Source organism: Elaeis guineensis, chromosome 3 (assembly GCF_000442705.2).
Source record: "Elaeis guineensis isolate ETL-2024a chromosome 3, EG11, whole genome shotgun sequence".
NCBI classification, from domain to species: Eukaryota; Viridiplantae; Streptophyta; class Magnoliopsida; order Arecales; family Arecaceae; genus Elaeis; species Elaeis guineensis.
This window is the reverse complement of record NC_025995.2, coordinates 7,803,681-7,829,059: the sequence shown is the minus strand read 5'-3', so window position 1 is coordinate 7,829,059 and position 25,379 is coordinate 7,803,681. Positions and strand designations below refer to the sequence as shown.

Below are 25,379 nucleotides of genomic sequence, written 5' to 3'. Positions count from 1 at the left end.
GCAGATCAGTAGCTTGTCTTAGAGGTTGAAGATTTTAGAGAAAACTTAGAGTGGGACTTCTGATTTTGAGCATTTGACCGCGTAGACTGCCAGAATTGCTAGGAAAGTTGAGGGGGCTATCATTTCTCAATAGGACATCATCGAGGTTCTCATCACTGCTGCTCAAAGGATTGAGATGCAGATCGGTCAGCTCATGGCTCGGATATCCCCACCTTGATCTCGACCACCTCCTACCCAGTCTAGTCTCTCTCCCAGCCAGATTCACCCATCCATAGTTAGCCCTTTAGTACCTCTGTTAGATGTGACATTGATTTTTCTCCTATTCACCTCAGGCCCTTTGCAAAGATCCGAAGCAAGAGATCGGTACTCTCCTCCTCATTCTCTGATCTAGTTGAATCCATCATAGAGTTTCCATCAGATAAGGAGTAGTTCTCTTAGGGTTAGAAACTTGGAATATCTTTTAGTCTTTATGCTTTGCTTTAGAATATCCTCAAGTGTTGTATAGTTTAAATGGCATCTTTTTATAAGCACTACAAATATGTAATAAATATTATTTATTTTTATCTTTGTATTAGGTATCTTTAGTCCTTAATCATGTATTGCTGATTTAAATCGCTTTGTGTATTGTTTAAAGTTCCTTTTTGTAAAACAATACACATATATGAAATGTAATAGTTACTTCTTCAATGCAATGATCCTTTTCTTTATTGTCATAGTGTCTCATTGTTTGATTTTGATGATGACAAAAAGGAAGAAAAAAGAAGAGATAAAGCTATATATTATGCAAAATGATAGAAACTTTAAATTTTTAAAATTTTAAAACTTCTAAAAATCACTAACTAGAAGAGCTTAAATTAAGAGGGAGCACCCCTTGAGGGGAAGACAATTGCTCAACTCCTACTAAAAGAATCTCTTACAAATTTTTTGCTAATCATACCTCATAATTAATTGTATAGAATTGAATTTAATTTGAGCAAAATTTAAATTATTTTTTACATATGCTTAATATTTTGTCATCATCAAAAAGGGAGAGATTGTTGATCTCAGAAATAATTTTGATGATGATTAAACATTGAAACATAAAAGTATACTAATATCTTTTAAGTTTTTCTTAAGAATATTTTTGTAGATGCAAAGCACCATTGAAATAGGATTGAAATCAATTGAGAATATCTTGAGTTAATGAGATATGAGTTGAAGTCAAATTTTATGCAAAAAGATCATTTGAAAAGATTTGAGTCAACTCGATGGAATAGAGTTGACTTTAATATATTTTAAAAATGACACACAGAAATAGCATGGCATTGAGCTGACTCAGAATCAAATCGAGCCGACTCCATCTTAGAGAATAAAAGACTAGTTTTTGCGATCTAAGATCGAGTTAACTCCAAGCAAAATCGAGTCGATTCTATCTCAGAGGATAAAAAATCTCAGAGAGCCATATTTCTGCCGACTGAGAATGAGTCAACTCAAAAATCAATCGAGTCGACTTGAAGTTAGTCCGAGTCACCTCATAAATCTCTGATAGCTATAAGGCTAGTTCTGCAATAGTCCAGATTTTATCCAAATTTTTTTTAACGGCTATATTTTATCTCTAATAGTCAAAAATAGCTATTCCTGGCTTTAAACTGCATCGAACTTGTTGAGAATCAAAAATATATATATAGGATACAAAGGGACAAAAGAAAAATAGAGTTCAAAATAAAAAGGAGAGAAACTTTCAGCATTCATTGTATTCAAGAGAGTTCACCAATTTTCAATCTACTTTTTATTGACTTTTGAGAAATCATTGAAGAGACATTCAAGAGCTTTAATTATAAGTATTCAAGCAATCAACAACCAAGCTTCATCGACTTTTAATCTGCTCATCAAAGAAGTTGTTTGTATTTAATTTTTTGCTCACTAAATTTTTTATAACTAGTTTCATTTAGAATTAAAACTAGGGAGATAGGCTCATCCAAGCCTTGAATTGGATTTGTGCAAGTCTAAAATTGACTTAGAGTTAGATTGTGGTTAGTTTTTCTGCAAAATCAATTGAGTTCAGATTCTAATCTCAGAAAATAATCTTACTATAATCTTGATGATTATAGTGAAATTCTCAAGTGGGTTATTTGGGGAGTGGATGTAGGTGTTGAGCTGACACCGAATCACTATACATCGTTTATTTATGTGTATGCTATCCTTTCTTGTATCATAACTTTAATTTTTTACTAATATGTTTACTGCTTTCACTGCATACATTTAATTTTCAGTATAAATAGTGCACATAGATGTTTTTAACTTGCAAAAAAATTTTAAAATCTAATTCACCCCTCCCCATTTGGGTTGTATCTCTAGGCAATAAAGCCCCCTTAGTATATCAGCCTATATCCTAAGAATACTGGCCTTGACCATTGGTGTATTGGTTTACACCCTTGGTGCTTCAATCTATACCCTCTTTTGGTGTTTCGGCCAACATCCTTAGTGTATTAATCTGTATCTTGGATGTATCAGCTTACATCTTTAATATTTTAGCCTGCTTCTTTAATATTTGTTAGGAGGTTGGCATCCTTTTAGTACTAATTGACCTATTGGATATGTATTTCTACCTTTATCCAAGTACTTCTACTTGCTAATTGAGTATAATATTTTTCACTAGTTGTTATGCACAACTCAGATGCTTGTGGTTGTTTAAAAGAAAAAATGAATTCTCAATTATATTTTTTCTAATATGTTACGTTATCTCATGATTCATATTTTCTCACCTATTCATCCAAAAGTTAGTGCAATCTTCCTGCTCTTCATTTTTCTTATTTTCAAAAGTTGAGTGATGTCAAAATCCCTTCATTTATATAAATCTAGTATGTTCAAATATTTTAACAAAAAATATAATTAAAATTATTATATAAACATTTTAAACTTTAATGGAGTAATCTGACCAAGATTATAGTAAAGTAAAAATATTGAGAAAATAAGATATTTTTATATAGTTTAAGCTTAAAACATGAATTGAGTATAAGCAAAATGTAAATATGTTAAGAGAGGTAGGAATCATTTTTGAAAATAAGGGGAAGCCATTCGATAGCAATAATTGGCAATCTCTCTTTCTCTCTCTCATATTGGGTACATGGTTCAACTTTGGTGCCATTCAAAGTAAATAGGAGACTTTGAAGTAGGACTGAAGATGGGTCGAATTTTATCTGACCGTATCCGTATCCACATCCAATTTGGGTCACATTCGGATATATTTTATTAACTCCATTTGGATGTAGATAGTTAGGTAGAAAAATATCCAGATACAGATTTGAATACAGATTTTACCTATTTTTTTGGATTCGAATATGGATATCTAAATGATATGACCCATGTCTCAGATCCAGTTCGCTCAACTATTTGCATCCGCGAACCCATCAATTAATAATCTCGTTTCCTTCCCATCATGATATTTTCTCCTTTCGCCCTTCAACTCTTCGACTTTAAGTCTCTCTTTCTCCATCCCGACCGACGGCCAGAGTTTTGTTTTCTCCTCCCCACACCACCATAAGGAATCTTGACGAATGATCGATAGTTAGCAATCAACGTCCTTCTCAATGAGCGACTGGTGATGACAAAGTTCTTTCTAATCAACAATCGACACTTTGACTGCAAGCATTATTCATAAATCATTTGACAATGAGGGTTCTTCTTCCTGGCTTCTTGATCGGCTTTCAATGACAAGGGTCATTTCTGGTAAGATTCATTTCCATCAAGAGTCCTTTCGATTAAGAGTCCTTTTCGATGATCGGCTTTCGGTGATAGGTGAAGAAGGATATCACTTTCACTTTCACTTCAGCCTTTAGTCTTGGCATTCTCTCTCTTTGCTCTTTCCTTTGCTTGGGGCCCTAGGGCTCGTTACAAATCAAAGCTTCTTCAAAGACCCAACATCATCTAGTGTGGCCGGTGATCATCCGTACCCATCCTTACTCCCTCACTTTTCCATCCCAAAGAACATCTCCCGCAAGCCATAGTGCTTACAGTTGCTTATTTTAGCCTCTGAGTCAATTTTTATGACTTGAAACAACTAAATGAATTTATATATTGACCTATAAGTAGGACCTTTTTTCCCTTCTTATTTTATGAATTGTTGAGTTGTTGGTTGGTTTATAGATCATCTTCAATTGTTTCATGTTTACCTCAGTTTTAGCTGTTTCTTTGTTTAAACAATTATGGTATGTGGTTAAACATTGTCAAGAAAATCTATGGATACCAACCTACATAAATTCGTTTGCCTGAATCAACATGGGATTGGGATCTTTCTTAACTTTCCTTGTTAGTAGCTTAGTTGTATTAATATGATTTACATGTGTATGAAGATGCTTTCCTCTTATTGCATAATAATGATACTGTTTGATGCTATTGTTTTAATGTTATTACAAAGGATTTTTCTACATATTCCCATATCTCTATTAAGCCATTCGTATTGACTGTTCTAAAATGACATTGCATGCATTACACAATGAAAGAGCCCATTGGTGAATTCAAAAAAAAGACAAGAATCCTAAAAAAAATATATCAGGTTTGTCCTTCTTGTGTTTTATGGTTTTATTAATGTGTCATAGGTACCTTGTATTCTTCCTGATATTACATAATTTATCATGTTTTATTAGTCAAAAATTTATACATAGATACTTCGATCATTTTTCTAACAATTACTCTTTACTTTGTTTAATCATAACTTGATACATAAGATAAATTTTTAGTATTTTGAATTCAGTTGTTATACATCATGTCTTCTAGTGAAACAACTAAAGATGCAAATAGTAAATCAATTGAGCCTATAAATCAAATAGAGGGGCAAAGAAAAAAGAAAAAGCTAACATCTAAAATTTTGGATGATTTTATAAAGTATGAATTACAAAAGGAAGTAGATAGAAAAATTATTAAAAAAGAAGAGGTAAGATGTAATCATTGCAAAAAAATATTTAATAGAGCTAGTAGTTTGAGGATAATATATTTAAAAAATCATCTTGATGAGTGTCATCCACTTTTGAAGAATGCTACTACTAAAGGCAACCAAATGTTGCAAGCATTATTGAAAAGAGAGGATGATACTTGTTCTTTGGACATATATACATATGATAAGAGGTTAGCCATAAGAAACTTATACAAATATTTATTATGCATGAATATCTATTTTCTATGATTGAGCATGATGGATTTATTGATTTTATTAAATTTTTGCAACCATCTTTCGAATTAAAAGAGTCGCATAACTCTTAAAAAGGAGATCATGGAGATATAGTTAGAGGAGAGAAAAAAAATCTATGATATATTTGATCTACTTTCTTGTTAGATAGGTACAACTATGGATTTATGGACTTATAGACAAAATAAGTTTTATTTGTATGTGACAACATATTTTATTGATGATGATTGAAATTTGAAATAAAAATAATTAACTTTATGCATGTGGAAGGAAGACATACGGGAGTTAATTTGTGTAATATATTTATCAAAAATATGATAGATTAAAATATTGATCGTAAGTTATTTATATTAATCTTGATAATGATTATGCCAAGTCCATAAATCCATAGGATAGGATAGAATACTTTGGATCAATCTTGACAATTGATCGTAACTTCAAGTAGCACTTGTATGCAATGGCCAATTCTTTCATATAAGATGTGCAGCATATTACTATTAATTTAGTTATACAAGATGGACTAAGAAAAACTAATATCATAATTAAAAATATTCAAGAAATGGTAAAGATTGTTTGAAGTTCTCCGCTACAATTAGAGGAGTTTGACAAGAGGGCCAAAAAATATAATTTGGAGACATGCAGAGGTTTGTCACTTGATATTTCTAAATAGTAGAACTTTATATATATAATACCTAGAGATGCTTGTTATTATAAGAGGGCCTTCAAGAGATTGTAGTGTGTTGATCTATATAAATTCGATATGTGTTCAACAAATGATAAATGGAAAGAGGTTAAAATATTTTGTCGAGCTTCGAAAAATTTCTATAATATCTTAAGATCCTTTCAGACACAATATATCCAACTGCAAATCTCTTTTGTCAAAAATTTTATAAAATTCAATTACAAATTATTGAGTGATGTATAAATCTAAGGATCGACTTTTCTTGTTATGGCATTATCAATGAAGGATAAATCTGATAAATATTGGCAACAATCAATCTTATACTAGTAGTAGGCTCATTCTTAGATCCTCGCTACAAAATAAAGATGGTAAAATTTTATCACAAACTATTTTTTTAAATAAAGAAAAAGAGGTCAATAATATTTATAATGTCATTTGCAATCTTTATAGTGAGTATGAAAGAAAATTTTCTTCCTCTTCTATTCTACTTACTCATGATATTAGTTCATTAAGGGATAGCAAATATATTTCTAATGAGTTTGATGAGGTCAAAGGAAGAAAAAAAGGTTTCCACAGTTTATGAAGGAGAATGCACAACGGCAACAAATTAAAATAGATTTGAATATATATATATATATGGAGAAACCTATTTGACCATGGGTTGAAACTGATGTTTTTGATATTTTAGATTAGTGAAAATCTAATGATCCAAAGTATCATATCCTATCTCGAATTGCAAGAGATATTTTGGCAATTCAATATCTACTGTAGCTTTAGAATTAGCATTTAGTATAGATGGACGAGTGATAGATGTATTCTAAAGTTTATTAGATTTTGATATTGTTAAAGCTGTGATTTATCTTTAAAATTGGCTAAGATCTAAGAAAAAAGATAACTTACTGTATTTTATATAAAATTTTTATTAAGTTTAACTTATTTATAATACTTTACTAGTTAATTTTTTATTTTATTTTAGGTCATATTGCTTTTGTTGTTTATGATCTTGATTCTTCTATTGCGTCGGATAGCTATTTTATCTTTGTTGAAAACTCCAATAAATCAACATCAACTCATATATTATAATAAGGTAAATGGATATGATATAGAATTTTAAAAAAATTAGTTATTATTTTTATTTATACACTAATATCATTATTTTTATTTTAGCGTGACTATTGATTGGAGTATTGAAGATTGTCACATAATTTTATTCAACTAAATTGAACTATTTTACTTAATAGTTTATGAAACTTTTCTAAAGGCATTTGAGTTTATGGAATATAGTTAAGCTTTATTTTTGAATGAGATTAAGTATGATGGATGGTGGTTATATTTTTTTATATTATTTATGTATTTAAATACTTAGTTTATTTCATTTATCTTATGAGGATTATGCTACTTATTTGAATCATTTATCATTTGAATTCTTATGGTTCTTGTTATGGTGAAGTCAGAATATAGGAGTTCTAGTGAGAAAGTAAGTACATAATTATTTTTTTGAATAATTATTTTTTTAAAATATTGATGCATCTTAATTAATTTTTTTATTTTTTTATTTGTATTTGAGTATTTTTATTATGAATATGGACAAACATACATTTATATTAAATAGAGTATTAGTGATCATTTAAATTCTCAATATAAGGTACATATTATCTCTATTTCTAAATATTTTAGATTTTTATGATCTATTTTTTACCTTCAATGGAGCTTTGGATCATAATTATCTTTCTTGCATATAATTATGACTATCTTAAATTATGATTATGATTATCTTAAATTCTTAATGATCATATTATTATATCTAGTTTTCATCATTAAATTTTGTTTAAAATTTGATTAATATCTAAAATAATATCTAATGTATATCCGTATTTGGATATCATAAATATAGATATGTTTAATATATGATTTGTATCTCTATCTGTTTATAACAAATATGGATATGCTTGATATTTAATTTGTATCCGTATCCATTTCTAACAAATATGGACATGCTTGATATCCATTTCGTATCTGTATCTATTTAGAATAAATATGGATATTAATTTTAATATCTTTTTAATATCCACATCTATATTCGTTAAAAAATATGGATATACCACTGTTCGATCCATTTTCAGCCCTACTTTGAAGACTTTTACACCCAGCTGTTGCCCTAATTACCGTATTTCTGGCCTCATTCCCCTTATATTGGGAAATGTAATAGCTTTTCAAATTTGTCAATTTGCTTTCCTTGTGCAGTTTTACTATATTGCATTTACCATTAATTAGTAAGTCAAATTGCAAGCATTATATACATGGTTATAGAATCCTGTCATCTAAGTGAATGAGGAATCATTGAAGTTCAGGGATAGAAGAGAGAGATGATCCATCTTGAGTACCACGAGCAGTTATGAGATACAAATAGTTGTTGCTAAAAGTTGGATGCCGGATTACCTAGACATTAAAATAAAAAAAATAAAATAAAATAAAACAAAAAGGATGGATGCCGAGTTACCTGGACATAAAATTCCCACAACAGGTTCATCCAGCGAAGAGACTTCACACATATATGATGCCTTCATCTATAGAAGCAAAATAATCGTTGGAAATTTATCAGCAAAAATTATACACTTCCAGAAATGCTCAAAAATGTCTAACATACTTCCAAGGAATCCTCAGAAATGCCTAAAAGAATCACATTTGGGCTACTTCACACATTAAACAACAGAACTGCAAATTGCACCATCTGTATTTTCATAGAAATAACTGTTTTTCACTATTCTAATATATATTTCGTTTAATGTTTTCCAGAAAGAGGACATTGCCTCTGAAAATAACGGACGTTTGGAAGAAATTTGGATGTCTTGACCATGCTATGCATATTGCATCTCTGTATTAAAAGAGAGATATCTGATGTGCTACGATGGAGACACAGAGGGATTTTTTGATACATAAGCAGCAGCAATTTCTGATCATTACTATCATCAAACAGCCACTTTAAACAGGAAAATTCAGAGTACAATAGGTCGCCAAAAAACAATTTTACAAAAGATCCACAAGTTGGTTAATCTGGGTCCACCACAAGACTCTACCAGTCAAACATGATCTGTTTTAGACTTCCAATCGATCATTCATATGTTGATCCACACATGATTCACCATGGTTGCAAAATTAGGTGGGAATAACCTAATCAAGCACATTTTGGTAGCCGTGGCTCTACACTATCAGACTAAAATAAATCCAAAAAACCCACAAAACATACAGCAATATTTATTGGTCATTTTGCAGACTTCATAAGCTCGACCAAAATGCAACATCCATCCTCTGGTGTGACTGGGCTCTCAACTCAAATACATTTAACTGCAACCATTGAGTAACATGAAATGAACAGGCTTAAGTATGCATCAGGTGGCAATCAGATCGATCCCATGAAACCTGTTAATGGATGCAGCCACATCAACATCATCATGAATCAAAGCCTGAATAGATGCCACTCTCCCTCAGCAGCCTCTTCTCCTCTTCGACATAGTTCTTCCCTCTGCTGGCCTGACCAAGGTCGCGCTTCCGCTTCTCCTTCTGTGAAAAAGAGAGGTTCTTCTTCTCCTCATTACCTTCCTGCAAGTTTGTTTGAACATTTAAAAGCTTCTCGCCTTGATCAATTGCAGCTCTGGTACGTTCACGTTCTTCATATGATTCCTCATCTTTATCTGCATCACTACGTTTCCCTGTTGACCAGGACCAGTCTGGCTCTCTCTCTTCAACCCTTGGGGGGGGCATCTTCAAGACTGATGGCCCACCATGATAACCATGCCTGCTTAAAGCTTCATAACTCATACCACCAAGCTTTTTCTTTCTCGAGTCAGCTGCTGTTCATGGAGCTAAAACTTGTGTCAAAAAAACAAAAGAAAAAAAAAAGAGAGAAGATAAAAGAAATGGAAAGTAAAAAATTATAAAGATGACATGATATGAGAATTTAATGAGGAATCCTTCTCCACTGCTTCGCTCCAATATGAAAAATATGTACAAGCTTATTGCACCAAGACAAAGTCAAAAAGGGTAAGAAAAGCTGCTACTACAGAAAGAAACTAGTTTTTTTCAGTTAAAGCAGGAACTTTCACGGCGTTTGAATGATGGCTGCCTCAGCTCATGGGAAGATGGGGTCAACATAGGCATGGTACATGGGATCAGAAGCCCAGAGTTTAGCTAAATGGTGGGGAGAGGAGGTAAGCCTGTGGACTTCTTCTGTGACCCAGATAAGGGCCTCAGCTTTGGCAGGATGAATGATGGTATCCAGTGGTTTGTGTTCATCCTCACTCCCAACCCGTGATAGGTCCCACTGTTTCAGGAGGATGTTGGTGAGATAATGTAATGGCTGCCCATATAACTGCTTCACCGATTTGGCCAGTCCCTGCCAAGATGCAAAAGGAATGACAGACCCCCGGTGAGCAGGAATAGGGATTTGCTTCATATACTCTTGATACATTTCTGCCTTTCTGATCAGTGCACCTGCAGCATTTAGGACATAATAAGGGGAGATCCTGGGCAGACTAGACCAAATGCAATTCCTGAGACTCTTAATGCAAACTAGAGGTCAGTGTAGCAACCCCCTTAAAAAAGCAAAACATTAAGCGTCCACCTAACATTGGTTGTTGAAAAAGTAAAAGAAAAATATAAATTTCACTATGGAAAAGAAAAGTAAAGATTTTCAGTTAGTTGGCTGCACAAAGGAAAAGCTTAAATTTGTTCTAGTAGTATTGTTTCTTTCTTATTAAGGTTGCTCAAAGAAAGGATTTTCTGAAATTCGCTCCCAAAACCACTGCTTCTTGGAGAAGAAAAATCTTAGGGTAGTTAAAGAAATTGTGCTTGATAATTTATATCCTCAACTGAAAGCAATGGAAAAGAAGATTCCAAACTTACCTTCTTTATTCCAGCTTTCACAGCAATCAAGCAGGGCCTTAAGATGCTGATGCTTGATTCACCATGCATCGGAAACTTCCCATACAGGCCCATATGAATTGCAGGGGAAACAAAATTAATGCAAAAAGAATACTGGAGATAGACTAATAGTCTGAAACATTTAAGGACTCAAGTTTTGAAAAATTAGTTGGTTTACATGAAAGTAGCCATGCTTTTCTGTGATTTGTAAGCTACAGCTCATTAAAGTGAATCTATCTATTGTCTTAATGGCTAGGAAGATCCTTACAAGCAATATCTTTAAGTGTTCTATCCTTCTTTGTGCAAGAAGTAAAAGGAAAGTGGTTAATGACATGACAAAATGCCACTTTATAGTGCTAAAAATCCAGGCCAAAATTAATTGGACAGATCAGCAAGGAGGTATCTATGTGCATGCATGTGCATGTGCGAGTGGAAGTATGGCGGTGTGGAATCAATCACTATCTAAGACCTTTCCCATAAAATATGGGGTTGATGAGAAAGGCTAGGAGTTCCAGAAGGTTCCATCAACAGATTAAACAGATTTTATGACCTTCTAGAAATGAGAGGGGCGTGGGTAGGGAGATCTAGCTTGTTAGTCACAGTTAACTTCAAAGCAACAATTACTTAAAGTGCTCCCTTCAAAGTTGCAAGTAAATGCAAACAGTTAGCCACCTTGCATCCAGTGTTGTCAAAAGCTCTGCTAGCTGCATGGGCAGGCTGCCTGGGTGCTAGGAGAATGCAGACCACCCAGGCAGTATTCAAAGATGATATATGTCATTTACCCATAAACCTATGCACATGACAGAAAATAAATCACATCTGACATCTCTACTCCAAAGACCCTTTTTCATGCCATAGGCCTGCTACCTTCAAAAGAAACCTTCTTCACACCATGGACCTACAACCTTCAAGAAAATCCCTTTTCACTACTCACAATGACTGTTTACCAAAAAAAGTATTTGAAGCTATAGAAAATCCTCCTTCGCTACTTGCAATAGCTTTTTACTAGAAAAAGTATTCGATAACTGGATCAAAGTTTTACGTCTCCGTAGGATGGGGGGTGTCCTGACATCTCATCCCATCCTGTGAGAAAATGGAATCTGGATGGCGTTGAGACTCTAAAACTAATGTATACATGGAGAGACGAAGAAAGAGGAAAAAAAGAAAAGAAAATGAAGAAAAAGAAAAAAGTGAAAGAAAAGACGATGACAGAAAAAGAAAGAAAGAAAATAAGGAAGAAGAACAGAAAGGAAGGAAAGAAGGAAGAAAGGAAGAAAGGAAAGAGAAAGAAGAAGAACAAGAAAAAAAAAAGAAGGAAATGAAGGGATAAGAAAAAGAAAGAAAAAAGAAGGGATAAGAAAAAGAAAGAGAAAAAAGGAAAGAAAGGAAGGTAGAAGAATTAGAACGAAAAGAAGGAAAGGGAAAAAAGAATGAATGAATGAAAAAAAAGAAGGGGATAGAGAAGGAAGATATCTATCAGGATGCACAATCAGGACTACTATTGAGATGGAATGAGACAGCGTGGTGTCCTGCTCCATGGAAAAATAGGACACCTCCATCCTATGGGATTTAAAACCTTGAACTGGATTAAATAGATAAGCTATATCAACAAATGCTAACCAACAAGGAGATGCTAACCAACAACTCTATTTATGCAAAAGGATAGACAAAAATGTGTAAGAATAGAAGAAGAACAAGGAGATGCTAACCAACATGCCTACTCACCTAGGCCTGGTCCCCATGCCTGTATAACCAGTGCATCTGTTTTTCAGTCAACTTATGACATCAAATTTCCCTTTCATCCATCACTCTCAGACCTCTTCCTTATTTCATTCCCAAAAAACCACAATGGCATCAGGTAAATCTCAGAATTCCAAGGCTAGATATCTTCCTACATCACTTCTCTCTCCTCCTTGCTACTCTGTTTTGACCAGAGCAACAGGGAGGTAAGTACCACAAGGAAGTTCGAGCTAAAAAATTGGTTACACCAAAAAAATAGTGATATCAAGGCATTCAAGCATGGAGAAATGTTTATGTTCAGAAGGGAAGCTTAAGCATGGAAATGCAGGAATGTTTGGAGGGGAAGCAGAGGGAGCACCCTGTTTTTTCCCCCTTTTCATTTGGTTTTCAATCTTTAAATGGATGATATTGAAGACAGTCAATTTGGAGTCTACCTGGTATGCTGCTATATTTGCTGCACTCAAAAAGTTTGAACCTGCGTGCATGTTGACGAGTGAAGACTTCATACTAGTTTTCTAAGATGGATTTCTTTTGATGGAGGTATTTTGTGGCCAAAGTCTCAGAACCCAAAAATGAAAGAAGGAACTCCAAGAATTTGAGCAAAGGACTTTGATATTGAGACTAATTTTTTAACTTGTGGAATATGCTGGGAGGTTTCGCTCAGATATAAAATTTTGGTTGGTTGGTTTTGATGACCTAAAAGATGGTTAAATATTATTTTCTTTTCCAAGCGAGATGCTTGAATGAACTTGCAAGAAATGGTTTTTTGGCTCAGTTATAGGTTTGTTTTCAGATTTTACTGCTAACGATTCAAAAGTTCAGGTATTTTTTTAAAGCCCTTTGATCTTGTATGGGATAGAGAAACAACAGTTTGACTTCAATATAGATTAGTAAATTAAAGTTAAACTAAGGGTCCATTCTTTTGAGGGTAAAAAACTGATCCAGGAATCTGTATTTTTTTGGATAAGTGTTTTTCAAGCAACATTCAAACAGAAAAATAATTTACCATGTTCTTTTATGCATTGAAAAATGACTCGAGAATAAGTTATCCATGTTCTTTTGCATTGCTAGTTTTCTGAATAAGTTGCTAAGATCTATCCATATTTTTCATATTATCCTTTATTATATAAATATTATTATATAATAATATAATATATTAAATTATATTATATTTTATATGTTATAATATATAATATTATATAGAGCCAGACTAAAATCAGATAGATCGGATTTGGACTCGGATCCAGTCAGATCAAAACTCTATAATAGAAGTCCTACATTAATGATCCAAGCTGTTGAATGTAATCTACTACCTCAAAACTACTTGCATGCAAAAAATCATATGATTTGGAGATCTCTAACCTATGCATTAAATAGTCAAAAATTGGACAGCCTAAATTTGAATTAGATGTATTTTTTGATCACTTAATGCATAGGCTAGAAGTCTTCAAATCATATAATTTTTGATATGCAAGCAATTTTGAGGTAGTAAATCAGATCTAATGGCTTGGATTATCGATATAGAACCCTCATTATCCAATTTTGATCTGATCTGAGTCCAAATCCGATTGACCTAACCTAAGTCTGCCCCATATTATATAATATATATTCATAAATATAGATAATATATTTTATACATATAATATAATATAATAAATTATATTATATATGCTAAAATAATATACGATATAATATTAAGATATATTAAATAATATATTATTACATCATATTATATTTTATTATAATAATAAAATAAGATATTATACTATAACATATATTATTATAATCATATATTATATTAAAATAATAAAATATTATCGTCCAATAATAATATAATATTATATTATATATAAGATAATATTATATTATTATTATTGGGTTAGGGGTATACTAGGAATAAAATAAAAAGATTATTTTTTCAATTGATGGAAAAATGACTTGCACACCTTCCAAGTGGATAAGACTTTTTCCCCATTTCATAGGTAAATGTTATCCATGGGAAAATGATTTACCCACTTAGAGAAGCGAGAGAATATTGGTAAGTTGGTCAATGGGCAAGTTGACCAATTTTTCATGATATTTATCCACAAAAGAACAGCCCTAAAGAGTATAATGGGAACAATTTATATTAGTATTAGAAGACAATTTGGTGGACGAAACTTCAGTTTTATTTCAAGCAAGTGGTGATTCATGTGGAACTAAATAATGCTAATTATACCAGATGTTCGAGATTTAACTCCAGGAGTTAACTATCAGTTTCTTTTTATTTGTTTCTAAATTGTGGGAAAGCCATCCATTTTATTTTGATTGGCTGGCCCTCCTTTAGTAACCAAGGTGTTTACATGGCTTGACTTCCGATTGCTAACTGTATTCTCACTATATATAATTCAAGGAATAGGATCTAGAAAATGGATACAGATATTGCATGTTTTCTGGCTCTTCTTACATTGTGAGTTCATCGATGCATGTTTTGTAAATCATCTGTTCTTACATTGCGATTTTGTTGGAATACTGGGAAGCCATATAAGTGGCACTTCCAGGTCAGTTGACAAGCAATCATATTTAACTCTTTCTGGACCAAACAGAGATGGTAGAATTTCAAATACTGAAACAGGAGCCCTGGATCTAATAGTGGTTTATCTGGTCTGGAAATTACAGTCGACATGGCAGGGCTCAAGCACAGGAAAGGACTGTCATCAGATTTTTCATTCCATGAACTATGTATTATAAGATATTTGCTCACCAAAGGTGGCTTGGAATAAAGATTACAAATCTGGAACTATTCCTGTGGGTATTTACAGTGGGTTCTGAATCCTGTCAGAGGTCAGGATTTTCAGTAGGGGAGGAGATGGACACTCATGTTGAAGGAAATGTCCCTCAATGAACTTGCATACTACATGCCTGCAGCAAGTTTTGGGCGGACTACCTTGTAGATATGGGGCTCCATTTTCTTCAGGGTTGTAGGCACTACGTTTCTGAGAGGAGGTTTCACGCAAGGGTATAGCAGTTTATGCTCAAAGTTAGGAATTCTTAATAAAGGATGTCAAATCAGGGCGAACTGTTGCTATGAAAATTGTTACGAGCTGCTATGGTGGAACATGGGGTCTCGAGGGCAGATCAGAAACGGAAGTATTTGAGAAACTGGAAGCTCTGGTCTTTGGTCACACCTCAATTTTTATGGTCCTGTTAACCAATCCTAGGTCATAGAAGGAAGGTGCAGAAGGCTAGGTGTGGCCGCCTAGTTGCTCCCAAAAGAAAAAAAAGAGAAAAAATTCCAATAAACAATAACCATAACCATCTACCATTTTCCCAACAACTTTCTACAGAAGTAACAAACCAATATCATGGGACCATGCATCCCTTTAATTACAAGTAGAGCTGATCACAGGCCGGGCCTCGGGCCTAAACCCTATTCATTTTTAATCGGGCTTCGGGCTGAGCTTATGTAAAATTTGACATTCTCTGGGCCCAAGCCCAGCCCATGATCAGATCTAATTACAAGGAAGAAACAACAAGGAAATGACTTTGGGTTATGAAATTACAAGCAGATTGAGCAGTTTGGATGGTAGGTCAAGTGGTATGAGAAGGGTTCTGTCAAAATCAACCAAATGCTCCAAAAACCAATTAAGGAAGCCTGATGATGCATCACAAGAAGCAATAGCGGGCACTGGTTTGCAATAAGACATAGCCAACATGGAGGAACAGAAACTCACATTTCAGCAGTAAATATACACCATGTTTTGGGTAGAATTTCAGCCTAATAAGAGTTCTAGTATTTTGAGCCCTTACTTAACAAGTTTTTGGGCAACAACTGTCTCACTTTAAGAATAAGTTAAGGTCCAGAACCACTGATTTATAGTCACTGTCACTTTTTACAGGACCATGCTTCTCCAATTTTATGTGTGTTTTTTTTTTTTTTTTTCCAACTTTGAACAGAATGGGGAGATCTGGGTGCCTACAATGGGATGCTAAAACAATTATATGGCGTGACACATTTTTGCTACAAAGCATGGACTTACTTAGTTCCTAACTTGCAAGAGAATCCCAATTTTAGAACTGTATAGCTACAAGTTCAGGGAAGCAGGCAGCAAGCACCATGCATGATACATACTGTTAGAAGGATAAAAAAAAAAGCAGAGGAACAAACAATAAAGCATGGTGCAAGCCATTAGGGCCCTTCTTTGAAGGATAAAAAAACTTACCTAAGAATATGTATTTTCCTAGGTAAATGTTTTCCAAGCAACATTTAGATAGAAAAATAATTTATCAATGTTCTTTTATGCATTAGAAAATGGCTCCAAAATATATCACCCATGTTCTTTCACAATACTACTATCCCAAGTAAGCTGCTAAGATCAATGCATACTTCCTACAATGTAATTTATTATAGTACATTATATTACATGCATATAATGTAACATATCATAATATATAAATAATATAACATAATATAGATTACATATTATATTATATTGTAATATTGTATATAGTATAATATAATATAATATAATAATATATTATAATAACAATAATAACATATATTATAATAATAACATATTATTATGTGATAACTATATTATATTATATCATATATAATGTATAATAATATATAATATAATTTAGATAATATATTATATATTATTATAATATATTAGTATGTATTATATCCTTATTATTATATTATTATTAAAGGATTAGAAGTATTTTAGGACCAAAATAAAAAGATTACTTTTCCAGCTAGTGAGAAAATGACTTACCCATCTCCTACATGAATAAGAGTTTTCCCCATTGCATGGGTAAATGCTATCTTTAGAAAAATAATTTATTAACCACAAGTAAGTTGGTCAATTAAAAAGTTGACCAACTTTCTAATGACATCATCCACCAAAGAATGGGCCCTTAAGAAGAGGCAACAGGCAACATGAATAGGATAACTGGTCCAGTCAATTAGAAATAGGCACCGCCCTGAAGCTTTTTCTGTATAATTTGCCTTTCTTGGGGTCCTGCTTTGCACCTTCCAGGTTTTTATCTCTTCTCTTTTCTTTTATTTATATCATAGGTGTCCCTTTGCGTACCACCTGACATGTTTCTCCTCTTTTTTGTTTTTATTTACATTGTATCTCAGCTCCTTTTGCATTAATAATGGTAGTTTCAACCAAAATTTTTGCTCAAAAAGAGGATAGTCCAGAGTGTTAATTCTAAATAATATTGGAGGCCTCTCAATTAAAATATTAGAACAATTACAGAAAAAACCCAACAACATAAAAAGAAAACCAAGGATTTGTCCATCTGTAAATAAGTTTGATGTTTCCTATAATAACTTCTAAAACTAGAGAAAAGCTATTGCTCCTCTAAGTAACAATCTACAATGCTTAAATTCACGATGAAGCAGAAAGGACCATTTCAGAAGCTGCAAGGAATAGATCAAAGCACCAAGAATGCAAACCTTCTGGCTTGATATCTTTGGATGATTGAGAACCTCCATTTCTGGTGCTATGCTTTGAGCTAGCCATTTTATCATCATCAGAATCTGAGTCTGAAGAATCATCAGAAGATACTGGGTGTGACTGTTCCCATGGGGCAGCCCGCTTCATTTCTGAATGAACCCAAAATGCTTAAAAACAAAGTAGAAACAAACCATCTCAATATGCAGATCCCAGAGAATATGCCTAGTTCAAATAAAATATGGAAATGAAGATATTAAGTTTTCTAATTTAGGAAGAGAATAGCTCACACCCTTGGATAACAACAATGATAAATAAAGATAATGGATTAATCATGTTAGAATTCTTAACATGTGGTATTCAAAATCAAATAAAGATTCAAGCATGCTTGGAGAAAGTAATATTAAAAAAAAAAACTGTCAGCAGGGTGATGATATGATGAAAGTGGACCTAAAATTTCAGTCAGCCTGAACTTCTGGCCTTTGCTAAATGATTACAAATTCATAATCATTCTGACTCTATTAACTGCAATAGAGTAAAAGAACTGAGCAGGCAATATGAATCAAGCAATTTTCCTCAAGCAGAATTCCCACATGCTTATTATTATTATTAAAAAAAAATCCAAATTGGAGGGCCGAAAATACCTACTTAATTGTTAGGCAAGCACATTATATTGAAGAAGATCTCTCCCTAACTCTCCCCGTCCCCAGCAAAGACAGAAAACAAGAGCAATTTTTCCAACCAAGCGGTGCCCTCTATCAATAAAAAGAAACCAACCAGATATTTTCATCTAATGGGAAAAACCATGCATATCTCCTTCTGAGTCGTGCAGCAATACATGGATGGTAAGAATGCTTTCAAACAAGGGTGAAAACAACATCTTGACCTCATCTGTTGTAGTTGTTGTTGTTTTTTTTTTTTTTTGGATTCTGAGCACAAAATCATAACATCACATGCACCAATCAGAAAGGATAGATCTAAATTTCCCAAAAGACAATCAGAATTATCAGCTCACAAGCACACATCTTTGATTTCAATAGATACCTGTTCCTCAACTCGCATGGAAATCATGATAAATATCCAATTTTAAAGAAGACCAAACAATTTTCTCGAAAAGAAGGTAAATTGTAATCCATCGAAGCTTTATAAAAGAGAAGAAAAAGAGAGAAAAAACATAAAGAGAGAAAAATAGATGATGAGAAAGATAAAAAGATAAAATAGAGTAACTCTGAATGAGTACTTTGAGCATATGTGATAGATGATAAATTGAATAGAGAAATGCACTGGCCTTTTCTCAATTGATGTACTGAGATGGACATTTTTCTCATATACTGCAACATTCTTCAGTATCATGAGACAGATAGGTGAAACATGGGATGAAAATAAGAGATAAAGGTTCTACATAGCATGGTGGAAAAAGATGGAACCTACTTGCACACCAGAGAAATCTATCATAGCAATTAAATTGGACTTCATCCAATCTGATGTTTAGCCATAAAATGATGACCAGATTGTTTCATGCTTTGCGCCTGCACCATCAATTGTTGAACCTTTGCCTTTGCTCTTTCCATATTCCCCCGTTCCAGTGCCCTGATCATAATATCGTACGTGTGTTCTTTAGGAATAAAACCTTTTGACACCATTTCCTCAAAAAACAGGCTTGCCTTATCTAACTTTCCATTCTGACATAGACCATGTACTAAAAGAGTATAGGTGCTCAGGTCAAGGCTAATGTCCTTTTTAAACATATGTGCCAACAAATACAAGAGGATTTTCGTCCATTTTTTCTTACAACATAGTTTCAGCAAGGGGGTGTAGGTCTTAATGTTGGGCTTGCATGAGCTTTCCTCCATTTTCAGAAGTAGCTTCAAAGCACTCTCTTCTTGGGAGTGATCACAGGCAGTTGAAATCAAGGTATTGTATGTATTTACATTTGGAGAGATTCCCTTCTTGCACATCTCCTCATATATGACATTGGCATCACATAGTTTTCCTGCTCTACCTACTATATAAATTAAAGAGTTATAGAATGAAGTGTCAGGTGTGCAACCATCTTTCTTCATCTTGTCAAAAAACTTCAAAGCTTCATGGGTTTCTTTTGCCTTCCCTAAAGCATGCATTATGATAGTATAAGTCACAATATTTGGAGGACATCCATGGGTGTGCATCTCATCAAGAATAGCATCAACCATCCTGAAATTCTTCTCCATACAATATGCTTCAATCAGACTAGTATATGTAATCACACAAGGATTAAAACCAAATTTTCTCATTTCCTTCATTGTCTGCCAAGCCTCTTCTAATTTCCGTGCTTTGCACCACCCATGAATTATAACATTAAAACTACTCGCATTAGGAGGTATCTCATTCCTCAGCTCCAGAAAGACATGTATCGCATGCTTAATACTCCTCTCCTTACATAAGGTGTCCAACAGAATGTTCATGGCTAAAGTATCTTTCTTAACACCAAACTGCTCTATGTTGTGAAATGTCTTTATGGCTTCATTCCATCTACAGGCTCCAGCAAGCCTTCTCATCACTTTTGTCATGGTTGTTACTGAGACCAACCCCCCTAGCCGAACCATCTCATCAATCAATCCCCACATCACATCAAATTGCTTTGATTTTCCTAAAATGTCAACTATCATGTCATAAGAATCAGAAGAATGTTTGTAGCCTATTTGAGTACCAGCCCATATGAAGAAACCAAATGCAGGAACCCAGTCATTGCTAAACCTCTTCAAAATTGTATTGACCAAACCTTCCGAGATCTTGACAGAGCAATGATCAAGTGCTGCAAAGACCGCCTCAGGAGATGTAAACTTAGATTTTAAAATCCTACTAATATCATCGAGATCAACATCCTTGCTATCATGAGACACAACTCTAACATCAGTTCTGCAATCATGAGTCCTATTACTCACACTATCTTCCAAAAACTCTAATTTGGTTGGGAGCACAAAATCATCATTAGAATCCACACAAGACTGCTCACCCTGCGGGAACTTAAACCAATCAGGCAGCTCCGGTGAATAAGTACAGAAGCGATTAAAAAGCTCATAACGAACCAACCTTCTTTGATTTATAGCTCCAAACTGCAAACATGCCATAAGAGTTCGGCGACAGTGGGCCATTCTAAACAAAAAACAATATTGCAACACCCAATAAAAGCAATCCAATTCTTGGTGTTTTTGATCAACAAGCTCAATTTTTTTCCAGGACTGACCTCAATATAGCCAAAAAAATTGCAGAAACGTGCTTCGAATGAATAAAGATTTCAACTTCACTATCAGTACATATATGACGAGTTCAACAACAGCAATAGCCACACCAGATTCCAGGTAGGAAATGACCTGTTGCCAAGCACAGTTAGTCATGTCATTACATGGATTGACCAAAAGGATATATATGTATTTCTTTAAAAAAACAAAAACATGGGGCAGAATACACACAAACAAGATACAAGAAAACATCTTCTCTGGAAAAAATAAAAGAAAAAGAATCTATTAAAAACCTACATCAGAATAACCAGCGCAAGCACACATTTTTTTTTAAAAAAAAAAATCTCTACCTCCTTGCACCTCATGGAATGGGTCACAATATACACTCAATTTCAAGAATTCCATTAAAATTCTCCAGCAAAAGGTAAATTATAATACGTTCAAGCCTAAAAATAAAAGGAAAAAAAAAAAGAAAAACTAGCAAATGAGAGCGAGTACCCGACATGGTGGACCTGCCAGTTCCAGTGGTGGTCCGGCAATGGCGGGGGCCCGGCAGGGGGCGATGGAGAGGGAGGGAGATGGCTAGTAGCAGAAGGAAAGCAGAAGCTCGTCCAATTTCCATCACAAGGGCTTTTGAAATGGAAACCCACCAACCCCAAAAAAATTGTACTTGAACTGGCCGGTTTTTTATATTTAAGATAAGTCCGGCTCATTATCCAAGATTAGGGCTGGTTTTGGCCGGACCACTCTCCCCTCTCCCTGTCCCATGAACTGCCTGCTTCATTTACAACACCGGCCACAAGGTACTCTCTCCCTTTCTCACTCTCTCCCCCTTCTTCTTCTTCATGTTTTCTTTTTTCTTCCCCTACTTTTCCCCATTGGAATCATAATAACCACTGATGTCTGAAACAATAGCAATGCATTTTTACATTGGTTCACTTTAACAATAAGTTAAGGTCCAGAACGGCTGATTTATAGTCACTGGCAGTTTTCATATGACCCTTGATTCCCCAATTTTATGTGTTTTTAATCAACTTCAAACAAAGTGGGGAGATCTGGCTGCCTATAATGGGGTGCTGAAAGAATTATAAGGCGTCGCATACTTTCTCTCTTCCATTTCTTCTTCAAGAAGGTCTCAGATGAGAGAGATATCTTAGCATGCAAAGTTGGAACATATAATGAAGGTTATCTAAGGGAAGAAGTGTTTTTGCCGCATACATATCCTATTCCTTTTTATTTAGGATGTGGTTGGAAGAGATCTTTCAATCTTCTTTATTTTAGGAAATTAAGTTTTTATTACATCAAAGTCAAGTAGATTTAGAAAAACTTAGCTCCTTCAAAGAACACAATATGGGTGTATTGCTTTTTGTTCACCATCGGAACAATAGTAGGTGTTTATCCTTTTCAGGTGTTCCCTTGTCTTTTATGCATCTCTGTTTCTTCTTGTTCTTTTCCTTATCATGTCTTCCTTTCTCTTCATTTTTTTCCTTAGGACTGAATTGCAATCCAAAAAGTCAATGAAGCTTCGCCTAGCCTTAGATTCCAACTTCCCAATACATATCATAATCTTGAATCTTGGCTCCACAAAACCAATGTAGCATCTGGCAAACTAATACAGTAATCTCTTCCAATGTAATTGTTAAAATCCAGAAATTCTGAATAGACTTGATCAATACTCAGATTAAAACTGTACAAGCCTTTTTTGCTGCAAAGTGTCGACTTCCTTAGTTCCTAACTTGTAAGAAAATCCCAATTTTAGAACTGTACATGTACAAGTTCAGGGAAGCAATCAACAAGCAATACATGAATTTGAGCAGGCAATCCAAATCAAACAATTTTTCCTCAAGAAACATTCCCAAATGATCGTCTAAAAAAACAAAAAATTCCTAATTGAAGGGCTAGAAAAACGTACTTTATTGTTAGAAGTGAACATTACATTGAAGAAGATTTTTAATCCTAATTCTCCCCTTCCCCATCTAAGACAGAAAACAAGAGCAATTTTTCCCACCAAATAGTGCCCTATAAGACTAAAGGAACCAGCCAGATGGGAAAAAAAAACACTGCATATATCCTTTTGAGTCATGCAGCAATACATGGACAGTAAGAATGCCTTCAAACAAGAGGGAAAACAACATCTAGACATCATCTCACGTTGTTTTTCTCTATTTCTTTTACGGATTCTGACCACGAAGTCACAAGATCGGATGCACGGATCAGAAAGGATTGATGCATATTTCCGAATAGACAGTCAGAATTATCCGCTCGCAAGCACCCATCTTTTATTTCAATCACGATTACTATCCAATTTTAAAGAAGACCAAACAATTTTCTCCCAAGGAAGATGAACTGTAATCCTCGAAGCTTCCAAAGAAAAGAGAAAAAAGAGAAAAAAAATAGAGAGAGAAAAGACAGGACGAGAAAGATAAAAAAGAATACCTGAGGCGACACGGAGAGAGAGCGGAGAGCCAGGGGCAGGTCTCGCGGAAGCTCCTCTCTGGCTTGTATCCGAAGCACGATTTGTACGTCGGGCAGCAGCCTGCAAATGGGTTGGATCCGGTGGGAGATCAGCTCAAATCCCTAAAAAGTTTGATCGGTTGGGTTTGACTCAAATTGAACCAACCCGGCTAAACCTTTTGCGATTGTCAAAGCTTAAGTTGGATTTGGATGCTAATCTAACCCGAATCCATTCTGACCTAATCTAACCCAACTTAATCAACCCATTTGAACATATAATAAATAAATAAATTATATTTTTTTAATTTTTACTATATTATAAATAAGTATATAATTAGAGTTTATGAACAATCGAGATCTCAATTCAATAAAACCAAGCAACAGATTAGATAGCCAAGCATGCAGAAGGGGGACTGGCTTTCTTGGCCACTACAGTATATGTTATCAACTGAAACTCAGTGTTAGTTTTGTAAGACAGCAAGGCTTTGCCTTCTATTGTATCTAAAAATAAAATAAAAATATTGCAAACCTTTTTATTAACCCGTTTTAGTCTAGTTAATATAACATAACCCAACTAAATCTGGCCAACTCAACCAAAACCAAATTTAGCTTATGATGGGGGGGGTTGGGTTGAGTTAGAGAAATATCAACTCAAAATCGGGTTGGTTATGTTGGGTTAGATTTTGGACATCTAGAGATTGGGTTAGAGTAGGTTGCTCTCAACCCAACCCCTAAATTGTGGATTTAGAGCTAATTACTATCTACTCTATGTCCAATCCACCACTTGAGGGTTGATGCTGATTCAACTTGGCTTCAGGGATGGCAATGGATAGGATATCTGTAAAAATTTTTCTACCCGTATCCGAACCCGTTTAAAATCATATTAACCAAGAAAAATCCCAAATTTGGGCATGCCCGACAGGTACCCGAATTAGTCCGATTAACCCATTTAAAATTGGTATAATTTGGTATCATTTTTATATTATCATAGGGAGAGAAATTTTGTAGCCAAAGAAGAATCTTTTCGATCAAAAATCCCCAAGCCCTCTAAAATATCATGCTTTTGCCAAGATTAAGCTCTCAAAACCTCAAAGGACTATTCTACCAAACAAACATCAAGGGACCAACTCACACCGCCACCATTCGCATAAAATCCCATGTAACCCCAACCAGAACCTAAGAAACCCTTCAATCTCCCTGAGGTGCTCTTCTTCCTCATAGAACTCCGAAAAAAAGAATGAAATGAAAGGAAAAGGAAGCGAAAAGGAAAAAAATTGAACCTTTCAATTTTTTCTGCCTTTCCTTTGTTTTCATCGATTTTTTCTATATTTATCTCCGATATTTCTTCTATTTTTTTCCATCCTCAGGCATCTCAATTGGGTGGGAGTTGTGAAGCGACCGAATAGAGAAGCCTAGACGATGGCGTTTTATGTTGGTGTTTATGCACAAGAGCATAAAGAAAAAATATGTTATCAATCAATTTAAAAGCACAGCCGGATGGTACCTTATTGGCTGCGGTGGTGATTAGGTCATCCAATGGTTTGGCCTTCAATCCTCTCATCCTTTTATTATAATATACTTTTATAAAAATTTATTATATATATAATCTATATTATAAAAATTTATTATATATATATATAATCATATTCAAATAGTGGATACCTGAAGGCAAATTTTAAATCTGTATTGGCTTAATTTTAAATCCCAAATCCATCCTGATGTTGCTAAAGAGGTTCTATCAAGATTCAAGATGG

The 25,379-nt window shown here is 34.1% G+C and overlaps 1 protein-coding gene across 14 annotated transcripts; it reads right to left on the bottom strand.

The window, feature by feature from the left end:
• Window positions 1–8,796: 8,796 nt before the first annotated feature.
• On the bottom strand, window positions 8,797–23,732 carry LOC105042322 (protein RDM1). 14 transcript variants are annotated; one of them, XM_029263712.2, is made up of 5 exons: window positions 23,608–23,726; window positions 21,177–21,303; window positions 21,023–21,085; window positions 19,382–20,946; window positions 17,981–18,120 (listed from the first exon to the last, which is right to left on the bottom strand). In XM_029263712.2, exons 3-4 carry the CDS (start codon window positions 21,053–21,055, stop codon window positions 19,423–19,425), a joined length of 1,557 nt encoding a protein of 518 aa, XP_029119545.1. In that variant the 5' UTR covers window positions 21,056–21,085; window positions 21,177–21,303; window positions 23,608–23,726; the 3' UTR covers window positions 17,981–18,120; window positions 19,382–19,422. The 14 variants fall into 14 exon arrangements, with proteins under 14 accessions (XP_019705125.2, XP_010917783.2, XP_010917781.2 ...); XM_019849566.3 differs by lacking the exons at window positions 19,382–20,946; window positions 21,023–21,085 and adding an exon at window positions 8,797–9,697 and having other exon boundaries at window positions 17,953–18,120; XM_010919481.4 differs by lacking the exons at window positions 19,382–20,946; window positions 21,023–21,085 and adding an exon at window positions 8,797–9,697 and having other exon boundaries at window positions 17,953–18,102.
• Between the last annotated feature and the right edge of the window lie 1,647 nt (window positions 23,733–25,379).